Source organism: Herpailurus yagouaroundi, unplaced genomic scaffold (genome assembly GCF_014898765.1).
Source record: "Herpailurus yagouaroundi ecotype Mexico unplaced genomic scaffold, PumYag 67702, whole genome shotgun sequence".
Taxonomy (NCBI): Eukaryota; Metazoa; Chordata; class Mammalia; order Carnivora; family Felidae; genus Herpailurus; species Herpailurus yagouaroundi.
In genome coordinates, this window is record NW_024420501.1 from 643,819 (window position 1) to 659,994 (window position 16,176).

Sequence of the window (16,176 nt, forward strand, 5' to 3'; positions counted from 1 at the left end):
TTGGAGGGAGTAATCAGAGATCGAAAGAAGCCACAATGTATTTTATAACCTATTCTTGGAAGTGACATGCCATCACTTCTGCCATATCCTATTGATACAGTGTGGGAAGAGACTACAAAAGGATACAAATGCCAGCACGTAGGGATCATTGAGAGCCATCTTGGAGGGTGGCTACCATTGCAGAGCTGAGGTCTCAAGCTCTAGGATAGACAGCAGCCCAAGACGAAAACTGTGGTTGATATGAAGTCTTGATAGAGGCCTTCTTACCATCACTGCCTTTGAAAGGGAAGCTCGAAATATGAGCTCGGAAAGCCAGAATGGCCCTGGGGTTCCTCAGGAGGAATATCTATGGTGACAAGAGTAGACCTGGGTCTGGGTGTTGGTGACAGCTAGTGAAAGAAACTGAAGAAGACTGGCCTTCTTCTTTTGATGTAGGATTCCTCATTTTCGTGTTTTACTGCATGATGAAGGAGAGCGTGCGGGAGCAGTGGCAGACACATCTCTGTTGTGGGTGGTTACGACTGGATAACTCTTCTGGTAAGATGCCCGTTTGGGTAAGGTTTTGAATTTTATAGGTTTTATATAACTGATCCGATGAACTTGTCACCTGACTTGGGTTTATAGAGTATCAGCATCAAAATGGCGGCTATTCCCACGTCATGAAAATGATTTGTACTTTCGTGCCGAGATGAATGAAGTCGAGCGAAGAATGCGACTTGGACCATATTTTAACATAGTGAACCTTGTCTTTTGGCCCAGATTCCTTGGATTGCTTGTCCTTGCTGTCACCTCAATCTCAATTCAATTAAAAGAATGTTGATTGAGTGCCCTACTGTGTTCCAGGCCCCGGATCACAGGGGCTCTCTGGCCCATAGCCAACAGTGGGTTGAGTGGATGTGGGAAGCAAGGAGTGATAGTGGAGGCAGGAGGAGCCAGGCTGGGTGGAGCGATGGCCCATCCTGTACAGCGTGACATGTGGTGGACCCTGATGTTGCCTCGGAGAATATCTCCAGTCCAGGACAACTGATTTTCTATGTATCAAAAGGCCCTTCCATCCGATTCAGACAGCTTCTCTCAGTCTCAGTGCAAAGCCCAGTGTGTTTCTTTTAGGGAAGGAAAGTGCTTGGACTCAAAGGTTCTGTAAGTAGCAGCGCAGAGGTCGGTCTCCCTCTTTGTTTTTTTAATTTTTATTTATTTTTAATTTTTTTTAACGTTTATTTATTTTTGAGACAGAGAGAGACAGAGCATGAATGGGGGAGGGTCAGAGAGAGAGGGAGACACAGAATCGGAAACAGGCTCCAGGCTCTGAGCATTCAGCACAGAACCCGACGCAGGGCTCAAACTCACGGACCGCGAGATCATGACCTGAGCTGAAGTCAGACGCTTAACCGACTGAGCCACCCAGGCACCCGTAGGTGTCCCTCTTTGTACTGGGCATGTCGGTAACCCGCTGGTCCCTGTACCGGGCTCTAGGGAAAGCAGGCATCCTTGGTAAGTGAATGGGCCTGCCTGTACCACACATTACAGTATAAACTTACTTCTCACAACTTCATAGAAAAGCTGACTCCTTGAGGTGCCTAGAACAGACACTCTGTGCATTGAACTTTACGTTTTTAAGAGGATTATTGAGGTACAATTTACACACCATACAATTCACCCATGTTAAGTGTAGAATTTGGTGAGTTTTATGTTTTTAACTTTTCTGGTTTCATTTCAGATGGGGACAGCAGGTGTGGACTAAATGTTAGGCACAAACAAGAGAGACTGAAGAAAACCTTCCAGCACAAAGTATTGACACCATCCTTCAAGTCAACTGCGACTAGTTCTACTTTCAAATCTTTAGGCTCCGCACAGTGCATTCCTTCAGAAATAAGCTTCCCAAATGGTGAGAGAAAAAGGCATGTTGTCTACACTTACATTCCAGAAATATTGAATTAGTGACCACATACATGGTCTTGGGAAACACTTCTTCCTTAAAACTAAAGGCACGCGTGCATGTATATACCTGGGCTTATTCCTGGCTGAGAAAGTGTGTATAGAAGCACCTAGCGAGGGATGCCTGGGTGGCTCAGTTGGTTGAGCGTCCGACTCTTGAATTCAGCCCAGGTTATGATCCCAGGGTCATGGGATTGAACCCTGCATAGGGCTCCACACCGAACGTGGAGCCTGCTCGAGATTCTCTTTCTCACTCTCTCTCTCTACTCCTCCCCCTTTGCTCATGCTCTCTCTTTCTCTCAGATAAAAAATAAATAAAAAAGGAAGCACTTAGTGAACTTAGTATGTGCAAATCTGCTGGGTTATTAGACTAAGGCGGGAGGGAAGAGACGGAAGGGGTCAAAACAGATTCATGTGTAATTCAAAACAATTGTCAGAATAGCCCAAAATGGAAAGAGCCCAAATGGCCATCAACTGGTGAATAAAGAAGACGTGGTATGTATGTATGTATATACACACACACACACACACACACACACACACACACAACGGAATATTACTTGGTGATCAAAAAGAATGAAATCTTGCCATTGGCAACAATGTGGATAGTACTGGAAGGTATATAATGTGAAGTGAAATAAGAGAAAGACAAATACACGATTTCACTCATATGTGGAATTTAAGAAACAAAACAGATGAACACAAGGGAAGGGAAGCAAAAATAAGATAAAACCAGAGAGGGAGGCAAACCATAAAAGACTTAAATACAGAGAACAAACTGAGGGTTGCTGGAGGGGTGTTGGGTGAGAGGATGGGCTAAATGGGTGAGGGGCGGTAAGGAGGGCACTTGCTGGAATGAGCACGGGGTGTTATAAGTCAGTGCTGAACCACTAAATCTATTCCTAACATCATTATTACACCATATGTTAACTAACTTGGATTAAAAATAATAATTGTCAGAGACTATTAAAGCCAGAAGGAACCTTTGACATTGTCTAGTGTGATCCCCTCGTTTTCCAGATGAGGAACTTTAAGCAGGGAAAGAAAAATGCCTTATAGACACTCACTCACCATCAGCAGCAGAACAGGGGCCAGAACTCAGGTCGCCTGGCTCTCAGACTAGTGCACATCGCACACCACCAAGAATGCCCACTGAGCGGCGCTACACTCTTAGATGCTCAGCTTCTTCCCCAGGAAGCCAAATTTCTAGGTCCAGAGAGAGTTTTTGAGGTGGAGACGGGTATTGGGAGGGAAACTGTAGGGAAAGGATCGATCCAGAGGCCCAAAGCGAGGAGAAAGACCAAGGGAGCAAGGACTTAGGTACTCGGGCTGCTGCCGTGACCACTCTGTGCTTCTAGTTGGACAATGGTGCAATGGCGTTTGCTTGCCCTCCTTGAGGACCGAAGGAGATGCCAGTTCACATACCCAGAACACCTTTGGAGGCCTGGCCGTAGCCCTCCTCCCACCTTCTCGGTGCTGGTTACAGACCCACCTGGTCCACTTGCATTTTTCATCGTGTTGGCTCCACACAGCAGATTTGTTCCCAGAGGCTAAAGTGAATCTGGAGTCAGTATGGTGGGTAAAAAAAATAAATAAATGAAGGCACCAAGGGGTGCCCGGCTGGCTCAGTTGGAAGAACGTGTGAATCTTGATCTCGGGATGGTGAGTTTGAGCCCTGCGTTGGGTATAGAAATCACTTAAACATACATACATACATACATAAATAAATTTGAAAAAGTAAAATAAAAACACCAAACTTGGAGTCAAAAGGCTTTCGTTCAAGGCCCAGCTCGGTCACTAACCCTGTGACCTCAGGCACATCCCTCCTCTACTCAGAGCTATATTCTCTCTACCTTAAACACGAGGAGGCTTGGAGAGAGAATCTCGAAAGCGCCTACCAGCTTCAGGACTGTATGGGGCAGCTTTGTTTTCCAGTTTAGGCCGGTTGACTAGCTAGTGTACAATCTCAGTCTCCATCTCTGTACGAGAAAGTTGGTCATAGGAAACAACTCTTTCCGTGCTCACAAGGGTCCATCACTCTGGTGAGCGAATGTGCAAATACGTCCCGGGGCTCATATGGAGGCACTGGGGAGCCATAGCATATAGAGGGCAGGAGCGGTGGAAGCTGCTTAGTAGCTAATAGTTGAGGCTGACAGGGAAACACCATTTTTGCAAAAGAGTTAATTAGTATTGGCTCTCCTGCTGTCCCTGGGGGATATTGTTTCATTAGCAAATATATGGCTCAAATGTACATGTCTCTACTATCCTGCCACGTCCAGGATTTGGGGGTTGTCTTTAATACCATGTCCAGCATCTTAATGTTGTACCAAGCAATAGATCCAGGGGGCCAAGGGGCCTGGAGTTGCCATAGTAACTCATCAGGTGGGGCAGATAGTGTACCTCTTGGGCCACATGTTGCAAATCTGCGGAATGGATGTCGCCATCAGTCAGAGCCAGCAGCTTAATTTCCATTAGCACAGAGGGAAATTATGCCTCGGGCTTGAGAAACCGCTAAACCTTCCGGGTAAGAATTTCAGGGGACGTAGGTCTGTGTGTGTTACCATTTTATGTTGTCTCTTCCTGAAGACCTTCAAGGTTTGTGCATGAATTTCCTCCCCCCAGGTTAAGGTTACCATGAAGAACACAGCCTGTTCTTCTCAATGCACGACGAACACATGCATTTGTAATTGCCTCAACAGTACTGGCAGGATGAATTATTTTGCCCTGGATCTGTATGAACTATCCAAGGGAAGCACCATTACCTTGACTTCCTTTCTAATTCCTCTATATGCTCCTTTGTTCGGTAAAAAACGTCTTACGCTTCTACTATGTGCAAAGTCTCCAATGCCATGGCTGAAAATGTTCTTTGTTTCTTTAATGCAGGTGACTTTGATGAAGATCCCTAGCGTTTCTCTCCCTGGGGTTGTGAAGTTGTGTCTAATTATGTGAAAAGAATATTACCTGTGGACGTCCAAATGAATTCCACTCACAAGGATTTCTTCAATAATTCCCAGCAGAGATACCCGCCTCCCCCTACCCCCAGATTAGGGAAAAATGTTGGGTTTGTGAAGCCATCTGCCCCAACTTTGTACTCTAAATATTATTTTGGAAGGAACAGAATCAAATAGCATTTAGTGGATATTAAAGTCAGCATAATTCTCCTATTCATTGTTGTAGCTGTTTCTTTTTCTAGATAAGATTTGAGCCTATATTTATGACATATTAGGGGAGAAATGTCTACAGCACTGGAGATTTGGTTTCAAAAACTCCAAGTGTCCCATCGTGCAAGAAAAAAAAAAATCGAGATCAGGGTCCTTACTGCACTGGGAGTGGAACGGTTTCGGGTGGCCAAAGTTCTCTGACACCCAGTTGGCTTGACACCCACAGGGGAAGTAGGAAGAGTCAGACTGGAAAAAATAATATCCTGTTGGCCTGTCATGACAAAGTATCTGAAGTCCCCATTATTCAAGTCACTCTTTGATTGAATCCTCTTGTTGAAGTGGAAACATGTTTTGTGAAAAGGGTGCCTCATCAATCCACAGACACCCAAGAACTCCTTAGTGGGGATGAATTTCTCAGCCAAGACAGCCCCTGGGGTGGGGGGTGCGTAGCGAGTAGGGTTCTGAGGAATGTAACAGAGCAGGAGCTGTTTGAAGCGGGTGGTTCTCTCTAGTGAGGAGAGGACAAGTTAGGGTGAGTAAGAAAGTACAGGGATGGAGGTGGAGAGAGTCACCCAAAGGCAGCAGAGTGAGTACCGAGGATGAATTCTGCCTGCTTTTTGCTCTGCAGCTAAGCACGATGTGTGGCCTTTTTAATCCTGTTCCAAATATTGCCACTGGGGCTTCTGAGCCAAGCAGCCTGCTCACATTTGACCTTGGGTTAGGAAGGAGTGAGGAGGTGAACATTTTGGAGCGATGCACAGCAGCTGCCATCAGTGGTTGCCTTTAGGAAGGGGAGCCGGGTATTTGGGAAGAAGGAAGACATACTTTTCACCCTATCCCTCTTTTGAATGTTGTGCTGAGAGACTGTATTACTCTTTAGGCAATAAATGAATGAATACATAAATAAGGACGACTGGACCTTTCCAATGAGGAAGAAAGATAGACTCCTGGGTTTCAATAGTATAAATCAAGTCCCCCATCATCCTTGGGAATATGTATGGTGTCGCGGGCTGTGGAGACAGCAGAGCTGGGTTCAAATCGCAGCTCTGTTGCTTCCCAGAGTTGAGACCCAGGGAAATAACAGCAATAGTACATTCATCATAGAGTTCAAGTGAGACTTAAACGAGATGACGTCTACAAATTTTCTAGCACCCGTATGCCTCTCAGCCCCTCATGGCCCACCCGCCATATCGGCCCCATTAAAGGCACTACATCGGATCCCGTAAGCAAGAGTTAATGCTGACTGCTACGTAGACTGGAACACTGGTGCCAGTCACCGGTATAAAGCTCCTAGATTCCCCTTTGCCCCCTTTGCCGTCTGAAGTAACGTAAAGATGTAGGTAGGCCCTTAGGCCCTGCGTACCTGCCTCAGAGTCAGCCCCCTTGCCTATGGACTTTTGCTCTTGAGGCAATCCCACACCATTTTTCTCTATAGGTCTTTATGTGTACTTTTTGTAGGGGAAGGCGAGTGTGGGTGTGCGTGCACGTGTGCACGTGCGTGCAAAAGGACTAATATAAACAATGAACGAAATGTCTTGAATGTTGGAAAATATCTTTGAACTGACAATATTGTCAGCTTCATTCAAAAACAAATTTAGGGACAGGACTTGGGTATAATTAGCAAATCTACGAAAATATGCATTCTGCAAATGCTTTGACTTGGGGGATCATTTTGGCTGTGAAAATGCCCATGATTGTTCTGCTGCGGCTGGAGTGATGAATGTACAGGCCATCTCTAATGACCTGATATGCTGTCAAGCAAAAGAAACATTATTTTATAGAAAAGTTCATGATTCCTGGGGCGCCTGGGTGGCTCAGTCGGTTAAGCGCCGGACTTCACCTCAGGTCATGATCTTGCGGCCCGTGAGTTCAAGCCCCGCGTCGGGCTCTGTGCTGCCAGCTCAGAGCCCGGAGCCTGCTTCGGATTCTGTGTCTCCCTCTCTCTCTGACCCTCCCCCATTCATGCTCTGTCTCTCTCTGTCTCAAAAATAAATAAACGTTAAAAAAAAAAAAAAAGAATTAAAAAAAAAAGAAAAGTTCATGATTCCTGTCATGGCTCCTCCTACTAATTAGTGAAAATATGGGTTTTCTGCAAATTAGATGACAGCTGGAAATTATGGGGAAAACACCGATTAAACATCTTTCAGGCATCCTTTGGTTTGCTCTTTCTGGGCCCACAAAATGGCTGACCCTCGTGTGAAGGCAGGCCCATGTGACTATGGAAAAGAGGCCCTAGAACCTTTGTGTTGCTTTCAGTCAACAATCTACCCCATTGAGCCCTGACATGAAGAGAGAGATTCAGATGTGTCATCTATAGGTCACTACCTCCAACAGCTTAATGTCCACCTGGGGAGACCAGATACACATACTGGAATAGTCAATGGTTTAAAGCAGCAAGGGTATGACGGGAAGAGTCGTGCTTCACAGACAGGAAATTGCACAGTCTTTGGGCAAGCTGAAGGTGGAATGTTCTAGGTTTGGAGTGGGGCAGCTTGGGTAAGGCAGGATTTCATTTCTCAATACCACAGGCAAATGTTCTTTATGAAGTCCTAAAGGTGACGGTGACCGTCTGTGATGGTCCACCTCCCCTGAACCTAGAAATACGGGAAGGTGGGCTGTTGAAAGGGTAAGAGGAGTTAAGCCTTGTGTCTTCCAAAAGTTCAGACCTAAGGTTAATTGATGGTCTTTCTGGTCTTGAATCTCAAGCCTTTAGGGGACATGATGAGTTTGGTGCAATGGAGGAAAGACCTAGTCACATACTTCTGTTGATCAGACAAAACAAATGAAATGGATTAAATTCATTCTTATGATGTCTGGCACCTCATAGGCCCTCCATAAATATTCAACACGTGCATGAATGAATGAATAATCTAAAATACAGAGTCTATGAAAGCAATGGCTGACTTCCTTATCTCAGGTTTCTTAGTGCTGAGTAAACCTATGTTACCCACTAATATGTAAGCTTCATGAGGGCAGAATCGACATCTGTCTTGTTGATTGTTGTACAATCAGTGCCTGGCACAATGTTTCAGTCAAGGTTCTTCGGTTGCCAGCAACAGAAACAAAATGCCTTTAAATTGACAATATTGTCAGTTCTGGTCACCCAAGGAAAAGGGAGTTGGTTAAAAGGGTTTGGGGAACTCAAATAATTAATGGGAAGGTTAAAGAATAGGGCTAAAAAAAAAAAAAGAGACCTACAAATCAGGAACCATAGGGGTAACTTTCTAGCCAGGAAAAGTCTTGAAATGACATCAATCCTGGGAAAAGTAAAGAGCAATTTCTTCTATCCTCATGTTATTAGCTTACGATTCAGAGTCTCATGAGACTGCTTCTGATCAGCCAAGCTTAAATTCTGTGCTGTACTAAGCAGTTAGATAAGGGATGTGGCAGAAGAAACCTTCAGGGAGCCTTTTGGTTTTGCTAATGGTAGCACAGGAGCTTGGATTTACCATCCTGCCGGGGAAACCCACACCAGGAAAGAAGTCATTCTGCAAAAAGAAATGAGACCACTGTTAAGAATGGACAAGTAGGAGGCACCTGGGTGGTTCAGTCAGTTAAGTGTCTGACTCTCGATTTCAGCTCAGGTTGTGATCTCACGCTTTGCGAGATCAAGCCCCACGTCGGGCTCTGCACTGACAGTATGGAGCCTGCTTGAGATTCTCTCTCTCCCTCTCTCTCTGACCCTCCCACACTCGTGCGCGCGCTCTCTCTCTCTCTCTCTCTCAAAATAAATAAATAAATAAACATTGAAAAAAAAAAAAAAAAGAATGGACAGATAGGCGAGGGGAAAGTCCCACATTTGCCCACGACACACGACGTAGGACTGAATGTATTTTGGTTGAATGAATGGCTAGTTCAGTGACATACTTCTTCAATGAGGGTGCGACGATGCTTGGGAGAGGAGGTTCCTCCCATGCCTTATTCACATATTCACTTGTTTTTTAAAGGCTAGGGTATATCAGGACGTGTTGAGACAGCTGAAGAGTTCCAAATAAGCATCCCCGAATGATGGAGAAGAGTGCTGTTATCAGTGATGATTTTGAGATCTTGGGTACACAGGTTGACCTTACTCCAAGGAAAATCAATATATGAAAATGAGCTTAATTGTCTGTGGCGTTCCCACATCTGCCCTGAAGACTTCACAACTGATTACAGTCTTTTGTGAAGCTGTTTCACCACACGTCTTTCTAAAAGTTCCCCCAGGGGCGCCTGGGTGGCTCAGTCTGTTGAGTGCCTGGCTTTCGATTTCAGCTCAGGTCATGATGTCATGAACGTGACACTGAGCCCCTCGTCGGATGTCTGGGGCTTGAACATGTGGCTCCAACTCATGAACCATGAGATCACGACCTGAGCCGGAGTTGGACACTCAACTGACTGAGCCACCCACGCTCCCCTGAAAATATATTTTCACCCCAACTTCATAAAAAGTGAGATTCAGGGGCGCCTGGGTGGCGCAGTCGGTTGAGCGTCCGACTTCAGCCAGGTCACGATCTCGCGGTCCGTGAGTTTGAGCCCCGCGTCGGGCTCTGGGCTGATGGCTCGGAGCCTGGAGCCCGTTTCCGATGCTGTGTCTCCCTCTCTCTCTGCCCCTCCCCCGTTCATGCTCTGTCTCTCTCTGTCCCAAAAATAAATAAACGTTGAAAAAAAAATTAAAAAAAAAAAAGTGAGATTCATAAAAATGGGGGAGGCATATGGCATTCAGGGCCCTGCATTGGAGGACTCTGGTGTGATTATAAAAAAAAAAAAAAAGGACCCAAAAGAAATTAGTAAGTGATAACTTCGAATATTGAAAAAATTCATCTCATCTAAATATATACGAAAACTACAGATGTTTCCTTAACATATGCAGTCCTATGCAAATGATTATGTAAATTAAACAAAAAGTTGGGACTGGCAAATTCCCAAGTTTCCAAGATTTACTTATGTTAACCTAGTATTCGTCATAGAAACAAGGTTGAGGATTTTTGCTTACACCCCATAGCACTTAAATGGGGCGGGGGAGGCAAGACTGAAGGATATGTTACGTTAACAGGGTTGGATGGATGGGTGGATAGATAGATAGAGAGATAGATGATAGATAGATAAATGATAGACGATAGATACATGATAGATAGATAGATAGATAGATAGATAGATAGGTGATCGATGATAGATAGGTTGATAGATCGATAGATAGATGATAGTTTTTCCTTTCAAAATGTTAGCCAGCTCATCCATCATGCTTCGTTGGTTGTGGGCAGCATTGGGACTAGAAATGGAAATGAATCTGAGTTGCAGTGAAATTTTGATGAAGGCCTGGTTCATGCAAGAAAGATTTGTTAAAAAATCCTCAGCCCACAAATTCCCAGAGGAATGGAACACTTTAGAGGCAGCTACAGGGGAAGAATGAAGGCCTAGTGTACCAGGCTCCATGAAACCTTCAGGCACTGGCCCTTTCAGGGGTAGAGACATAGGGGAGGACTTTGTAGTGGGTCAGACTTCCCCCAGCCCACATCATCCGGGTCTTTCGCGGACCTAAGAAATCAGGTTGTGAAGACTGACGGGTGAACCGGATTAAACTCTAGCTGTTTCTTCCGTCCGGAAAACATTCTTCCCAGTTCCTCTCCCCGGTTCTCTTCCCTCTCCCCAGTCTGGGAAGTTCCTCTTCCCAGTTCTCTCCTACCATTAACTGCAAATGGGAGAAGGATAGACATACTTTTCTGCGCCTTGACGTCCTTGTTGTTTTACAGTTAACAATATATCGGGACTTAAAGAGCTGCCTTTTTTAAAGGCTGCATTGTAGGCCGCTGTATGGCTCTGCCATAGCTTTGTAAACAGATTCCCTAATGATGGTTTCCAAACTTCCGCTCTTTCAAATAAAGGCTGCAACACTTAGCCTTGTACGTGTGGGAAAAACTCCCAGAAACCAGGTTGTGGACCTGAGGTTTGGGGGATATTTCCTAGTATCGGGGCCAGTAGCTATGCGGCTAATGACAGGTCAGGAAAGTCAAGTTTTGAGGAAGGCCTGACATTCTCTTAATCTGTTATCTAAGCAAGTACTACATGCTGGGCATTATAGGGCACTTCGTCTGTGCTCAATTCTATGCCATAGAAGATATGACAGTGAATAGGCCACAGTTCTACCCATAACGAACTGGGACCATTCTTGGGGTAATAAAACATCCACACCTGCAACAGTTTGTCCACAGTGACATGTGTTACCTCTTCAAATTGTGTGTTAGAGTCCTTTAGGCCTAACAAACAGTAGCCACTTGATTATAAATCTAATTCCACGAATACTTGTTGAGCGTCCACTATGATCGGGGTGCTGAACAAGACAGACACAGTCCCTACAAGTTGTCTGGGGAGAGAGAAAATGAAATGTGCAAGCACAACACAGTGTGCGAGAGTATCGTTTTCGTAGCTTTTAATAAAAAATTCAGCATACCTTATGACCCAGCGATTCCACTCCTAGAAAACTGCAGACAATATGACTGCAAAAAGACTTGTACACAAATATTCAGAGCTACTTTACTCAATTACAGCCAAGAAAGGGGAAACAACTGAAATGACTCACCAACAGGTGAGTGGACAAATGGCGAAATGCCCATACAGTGCCATGCTGCCCGACAGCGACAAAAGAATGAACTCTGGCTACGCACAACATGGATAAATATAAACAATATGTTGAGTCACAGAAGCCAGACACAAAAGAGTACATACTGCACGATTTTATTTGCAAAGGCAAAAATAACTGATGATTACACGAGTTGGAATAGCGCTGGTCTCCGGGCGAGGGCTACGTGCTGGGAAGGAGCAAGGGGGAAACTTCTGGGGTGCTAGAAATGGTGTGTATCTTGATCTGCATGGTGGTGGCACAGGCACGCATGCATAGGAGGGTGCATGCAGTTGCACCCCTAAAATAGTGCACTTTATGCATTTACCGTGCGTATGCTACGTCTCAATGCAAAAAGTTATACCCAGCACAGGAATACAAAGATTTATGGACAAAGGTGGGTGTTTTTGTTTTATTTTTTTATCTGCTCCCCTTTTAATTTTTTTCGATTGAATACAGTCAACATACAACGTTATTATGAGTTTCAGGTGTGCAACATAGTGAGTCAACAATTCTATATATTATTCAGTGCTCACCATGACAGGTGTAGTCGCCATCTGTCACCACACAATGTTATTACAAATTATTCGCTGTATTCCCTCTGTTCCCATCTCCGCGACTTACTTAGTTTATAACCGGAAGTTTGTACCTCTCAATCCCCTTTATCTATTTTGTCCGTGGGCAAAGTGATTTACTGCAACCCTGGAAGAGTGAAAATTGGGAACAAAGTCCAGCAATATCATAATAGTTAAATAAATGTGTCCCGTGCATAATTTGAGACAATATACAGCTAATAAAAGGAGTAAGTTATATCAATAGGATTAAAAACGTAAAGATACCCACAGTGTTTTATGCTAAAGAGCAAGTTGCCAAATAGTACATATAGTATAATAAGGTGTGTGTAAAAACAAAACTCTGTTGTATGCCTACCCATATATATGCAGCAAAAGAAGTCTGTAAGGATACTCACCCCCTTGTTTATAGTGGCTTCCCTCTTGCGTGAGTGATTGGTAGGGACTTTCATTTTTTATTTTGTATACTTACGGATGGTTCTAATTTTTATAACAAGCATTTCTATCTTTTGTCATTTAAAATTTTCATAATGATGGGGCGCCTGGGTGGTGCAGTCGGTTAAGCGTCCGACTTCAGCCAGGTCACGATCTCGCGGTCCGTGAGTTCGAGCCCCGCGTCGGGCTCTGGGCTGATGGCTCAGAGCCTGGAGCCTGTTTCCGATTTCTGTGTCTCCCTCTCTCTCTGCCCCTCCCCCGTTCATGCTCTGTCTCTCTCTGTCCCAAAAATAAATAAACGTTGAAAAAAAAATAATTTAAAAAAAAAAATAAATAAAATTTTCATAATGATCAAAATATATGCAATGCTGTGAGTTTCCCTGGCTTGGGAAATCAAATGGCTGATGAAGCCATTAACTCACTGAGACAGTAATAGCGGAGGTGATCAAAGCGGGGGTTGGTGAGAAAGATGATAAATTCAGTCTTGAACATCTGATTTTGAGATGCCTGTGGGACACTCAGGTGGTGACGTCTAGAAGAGAGGTGATGTGTGCTCCCCTGGGACAGAGGGGAGTGATTAGGGATGGAGATGGAGATTTGGGGATATGGATGGCAATCAAAGCCACTATAGGAATGAATGAGGTTATAAAGGGATAGTATGGAGACGAATAAGGAGAGCATAGAGACCCAGAAATGAGGAACCCCAAGGAGCAGACAGAAGTGGATGGGCCTGGAAAGCATACCTTGGAGGAATGGCTAGAGAGGTAGGAAGAAAAATCAGGAGTATGAGGTGTCACGCAAGCCAAGGGGAGAGAGGTTCGTGACGGACAAAGTACTCCATGGTGACAAATGCTGGGGCGAATGGACATACAATACGGAGAGAAAAGTTTGTCCTGGATTTAGTGACAAGAAAGCTTTGGTGAGACCCAGGAGGTTGTGTGTGAATGGGGGCAAATGTAGCTCTTTCAATAAATTGAGTTGCTAAATTGCGGGAGTTGCTGGTGGGGGTGACGGTCACTGGAAGGGACCGAGGCTGAGAGAGGTTTTTTTACATAACTTTTTAAGATTTTATTTTTAAGCAATGTCTGCACCCAACGAGGGGCTCAAACTTTCAACCCCGAGATCAAGAGTCGCACGCTCTACTGACTGAGCCAGCCAGGCTCCCCGAGAGAGATTTTCAAAATATAGTCTTAAAATCAGGAAGACTTGAACACACGGACACGGTGATGGGAAGTAGCTGGGAGAACCGTGGAGACTGAAATATCGAGGGGGAGAGGGAGTCACTTAGCCACCGGAGCAAGGAAGGTGGGGATGGGATCCACAGGAAGGAAGGAGAGGGTGGGTGTAGGTGCAGGCAAACTGATAGAGTTGGGAAAAGGAATTCAAGGGCGCTCTCATCTGATAGCTACTATTTTCTCTACGAAGTAGGAGGTGACAGAAACTGCTGAGAGTGTGAGGAGAAGTGACAAGATGGAGAAGAGGAGGAGGCCCTGAGGAGGGAAACAGAAGAATGTGTAGGCCTCCTTAAAGCTCCCCTTGTAGGCAAGGACCATGGGCTGCATCATTTGGGGATTGTGGGAGGCCATCTCTGGGGAGTAAGTGGAGAGGTGGAGCGTGAGCACAACGTCAAAATCTCTGACCCACTGGGGTAATGGAGTCACCACGACAGGCCCAGTTCTGATTACTGCGCCAGCTGAAGCATCCGGCACTCATCCCCCCCCCCCCCCCGCCGCCGGCGGGGGGGGGGGGGGTCTCCCAGTGGCATGTTGGAGCAAAGGAGACCCCCCAAGGGTAGCGCCTTGGCACTCCGGTCACAGCTCAGAAGCACCCCTTTCTTAGTCATGCCCACATCTATAGTTCTTTTCTAAACTGGAGCGCTCCTTACTGCAGCATTATTTACGGTGACGGCAAAGTCGGAGGCAATCTGGCCTTCGTCACCAAGAGAGTGGAGAGGCAAACTGTGGCAGAGACACAGTTTTGCACGATGAGGACCAGGGGATGAGACGTACATAGAGCCACGTGGATGGGCTTTTTGAACATAACGCTGAGTAAAAAAAAAAAAAAAAAAAAAAAGCAAGAGACAGAATAATATACATAGTAATACCATTTACAGAAATTAAAAAGGCATTTACTGAAAATGACAATACACACTTTGTAAGAACACATACAAACAAAACTGTAGCGATCAAACAGAACAGCACGGTTGCCGATGAGGGAGAGAGAGGAGAATGTGAATGGGGCATAGGGGTGACAGGGAATAAATCAATTAAGCCAGAGACCCATGATGATAAATGCGTCATGAGCTGGCTTTGATTAACTCAACCCTCTGCACCTAAGGCACTAACTAAATGCGGTAAAGAAATGAATTGAGGGGCACCTGGGAGGCTCAGTCAGTTAATCATCCGACTCTTGATTTTGGCTCAGGTCACGATCTCACTGTTTGTGAGTTCTAGCCCCCGCACTGGGGTCTACACCGACAGTGCGGAGCCTGCTTGGGATTCTCTCTCTCCCTCTCTCTCTGCCCCTCCCTTGCTCGCTCTCTCTCTCTCTCTCTCTCTCTCTCAAAATCAATAAATAAACTTTAAGGAAAAAAAAGAGATGAATTGAAACACTTCCTAGCCTCTTGAAGATTTTGTTTCAAGCAACACCTTTATCTCCAACCCAGAAGAATGGGCTCACACAGGATCAAGCTGGAGGAGTGCCTGTGCCTCACCCCAGCACTTATTTTAGGGATGTGGCAACTGAGGACCTGAGAAGAGAAATGACCAAGCCAAAGTCACGTGCTCAGTTGCAAAGCTTAGACTAGACCCAGGCCACCTGTGCCCAGGACTCGCTTCTCCTGACCATGTATATCCACCGAGGACAATTCTCCCTTGTTCTGTTGTTTGCTTCTTCAATGCATTCGACTCCATCCCCTGGTTTCTGCTTCCTTCAGATTTGTTTCTTTAACTTAAAAATAAAAGCAGGGAAAAAAGTGTACTGCCCTGACCTGCCTACATATAAAGCCAGTGAAACTTGGCTAATTGCAAGAGTTCTCAACTATTCTTTTTTAATTTACGGCATACTGTTGAAAACCAGAATTTTTGACAGCATGCTTCAAGGGGTTTCAAAAGTTTACTAAACAAGTCAGTAATAATAACAATGCAGTCCCTTCTGCATTATAACAATGCCTCACGGGGCCCGAGGAGGCATAATGATTTTGATCGATGTGCTTATCAACACATGTCAACTTTGTGCGACAGTTTGAGTAGAACAGTTTCCTGTCCTGACCACCCTCACATACATACCCATGAGGCAAGTGAACAGGAAAGGTTTCTGGAGGCCTAGAGTCTACTGTTCTGCAACATTTGTTTGATGTTGTTTCGTGTTGCCCTACGCCTCAGGCCCCCTTGCAACAAATTGAATTCGGGTCTATTTTAAACTGCATATAGACCTACTCGACTCAATGTTTCCTGGGCCAATCATCATTGTAACATAC

At 45.1% G+C, this 16,176-nt stretch overlaps 1 protein-coding gene across 1 annotated transcript in view; it reads left to right on the forward strand.

Moving 5' to 3' along the window:
- ADGRG4 (adhesion G protein-coupled receptor G4) overlaps window positions 1-4,841 on the forward strand; it is a 100,190-nt gene extending 95,349 nt beyond the window's left edge. Inside the window, exons 21-23 of the mRNA XM_040468564.1 lie at window positions 436-537; window positions 1,718-1,885; window positions 4,819-4,841. Coding sequence (XP_040324498.1) covers window positions 436-537; window positions 1,718-1,885; window positions 4,819-4,841 — 293 coding nt within the window. The remainder of the gene's footprint in view (window positions 1-435; window positions 538-1,717; window positions 1,886-4,818) is intronic.
- The last annotated feature ends 11,335 nt before the right edge of the window (window positions 4,842-16,176 follow it).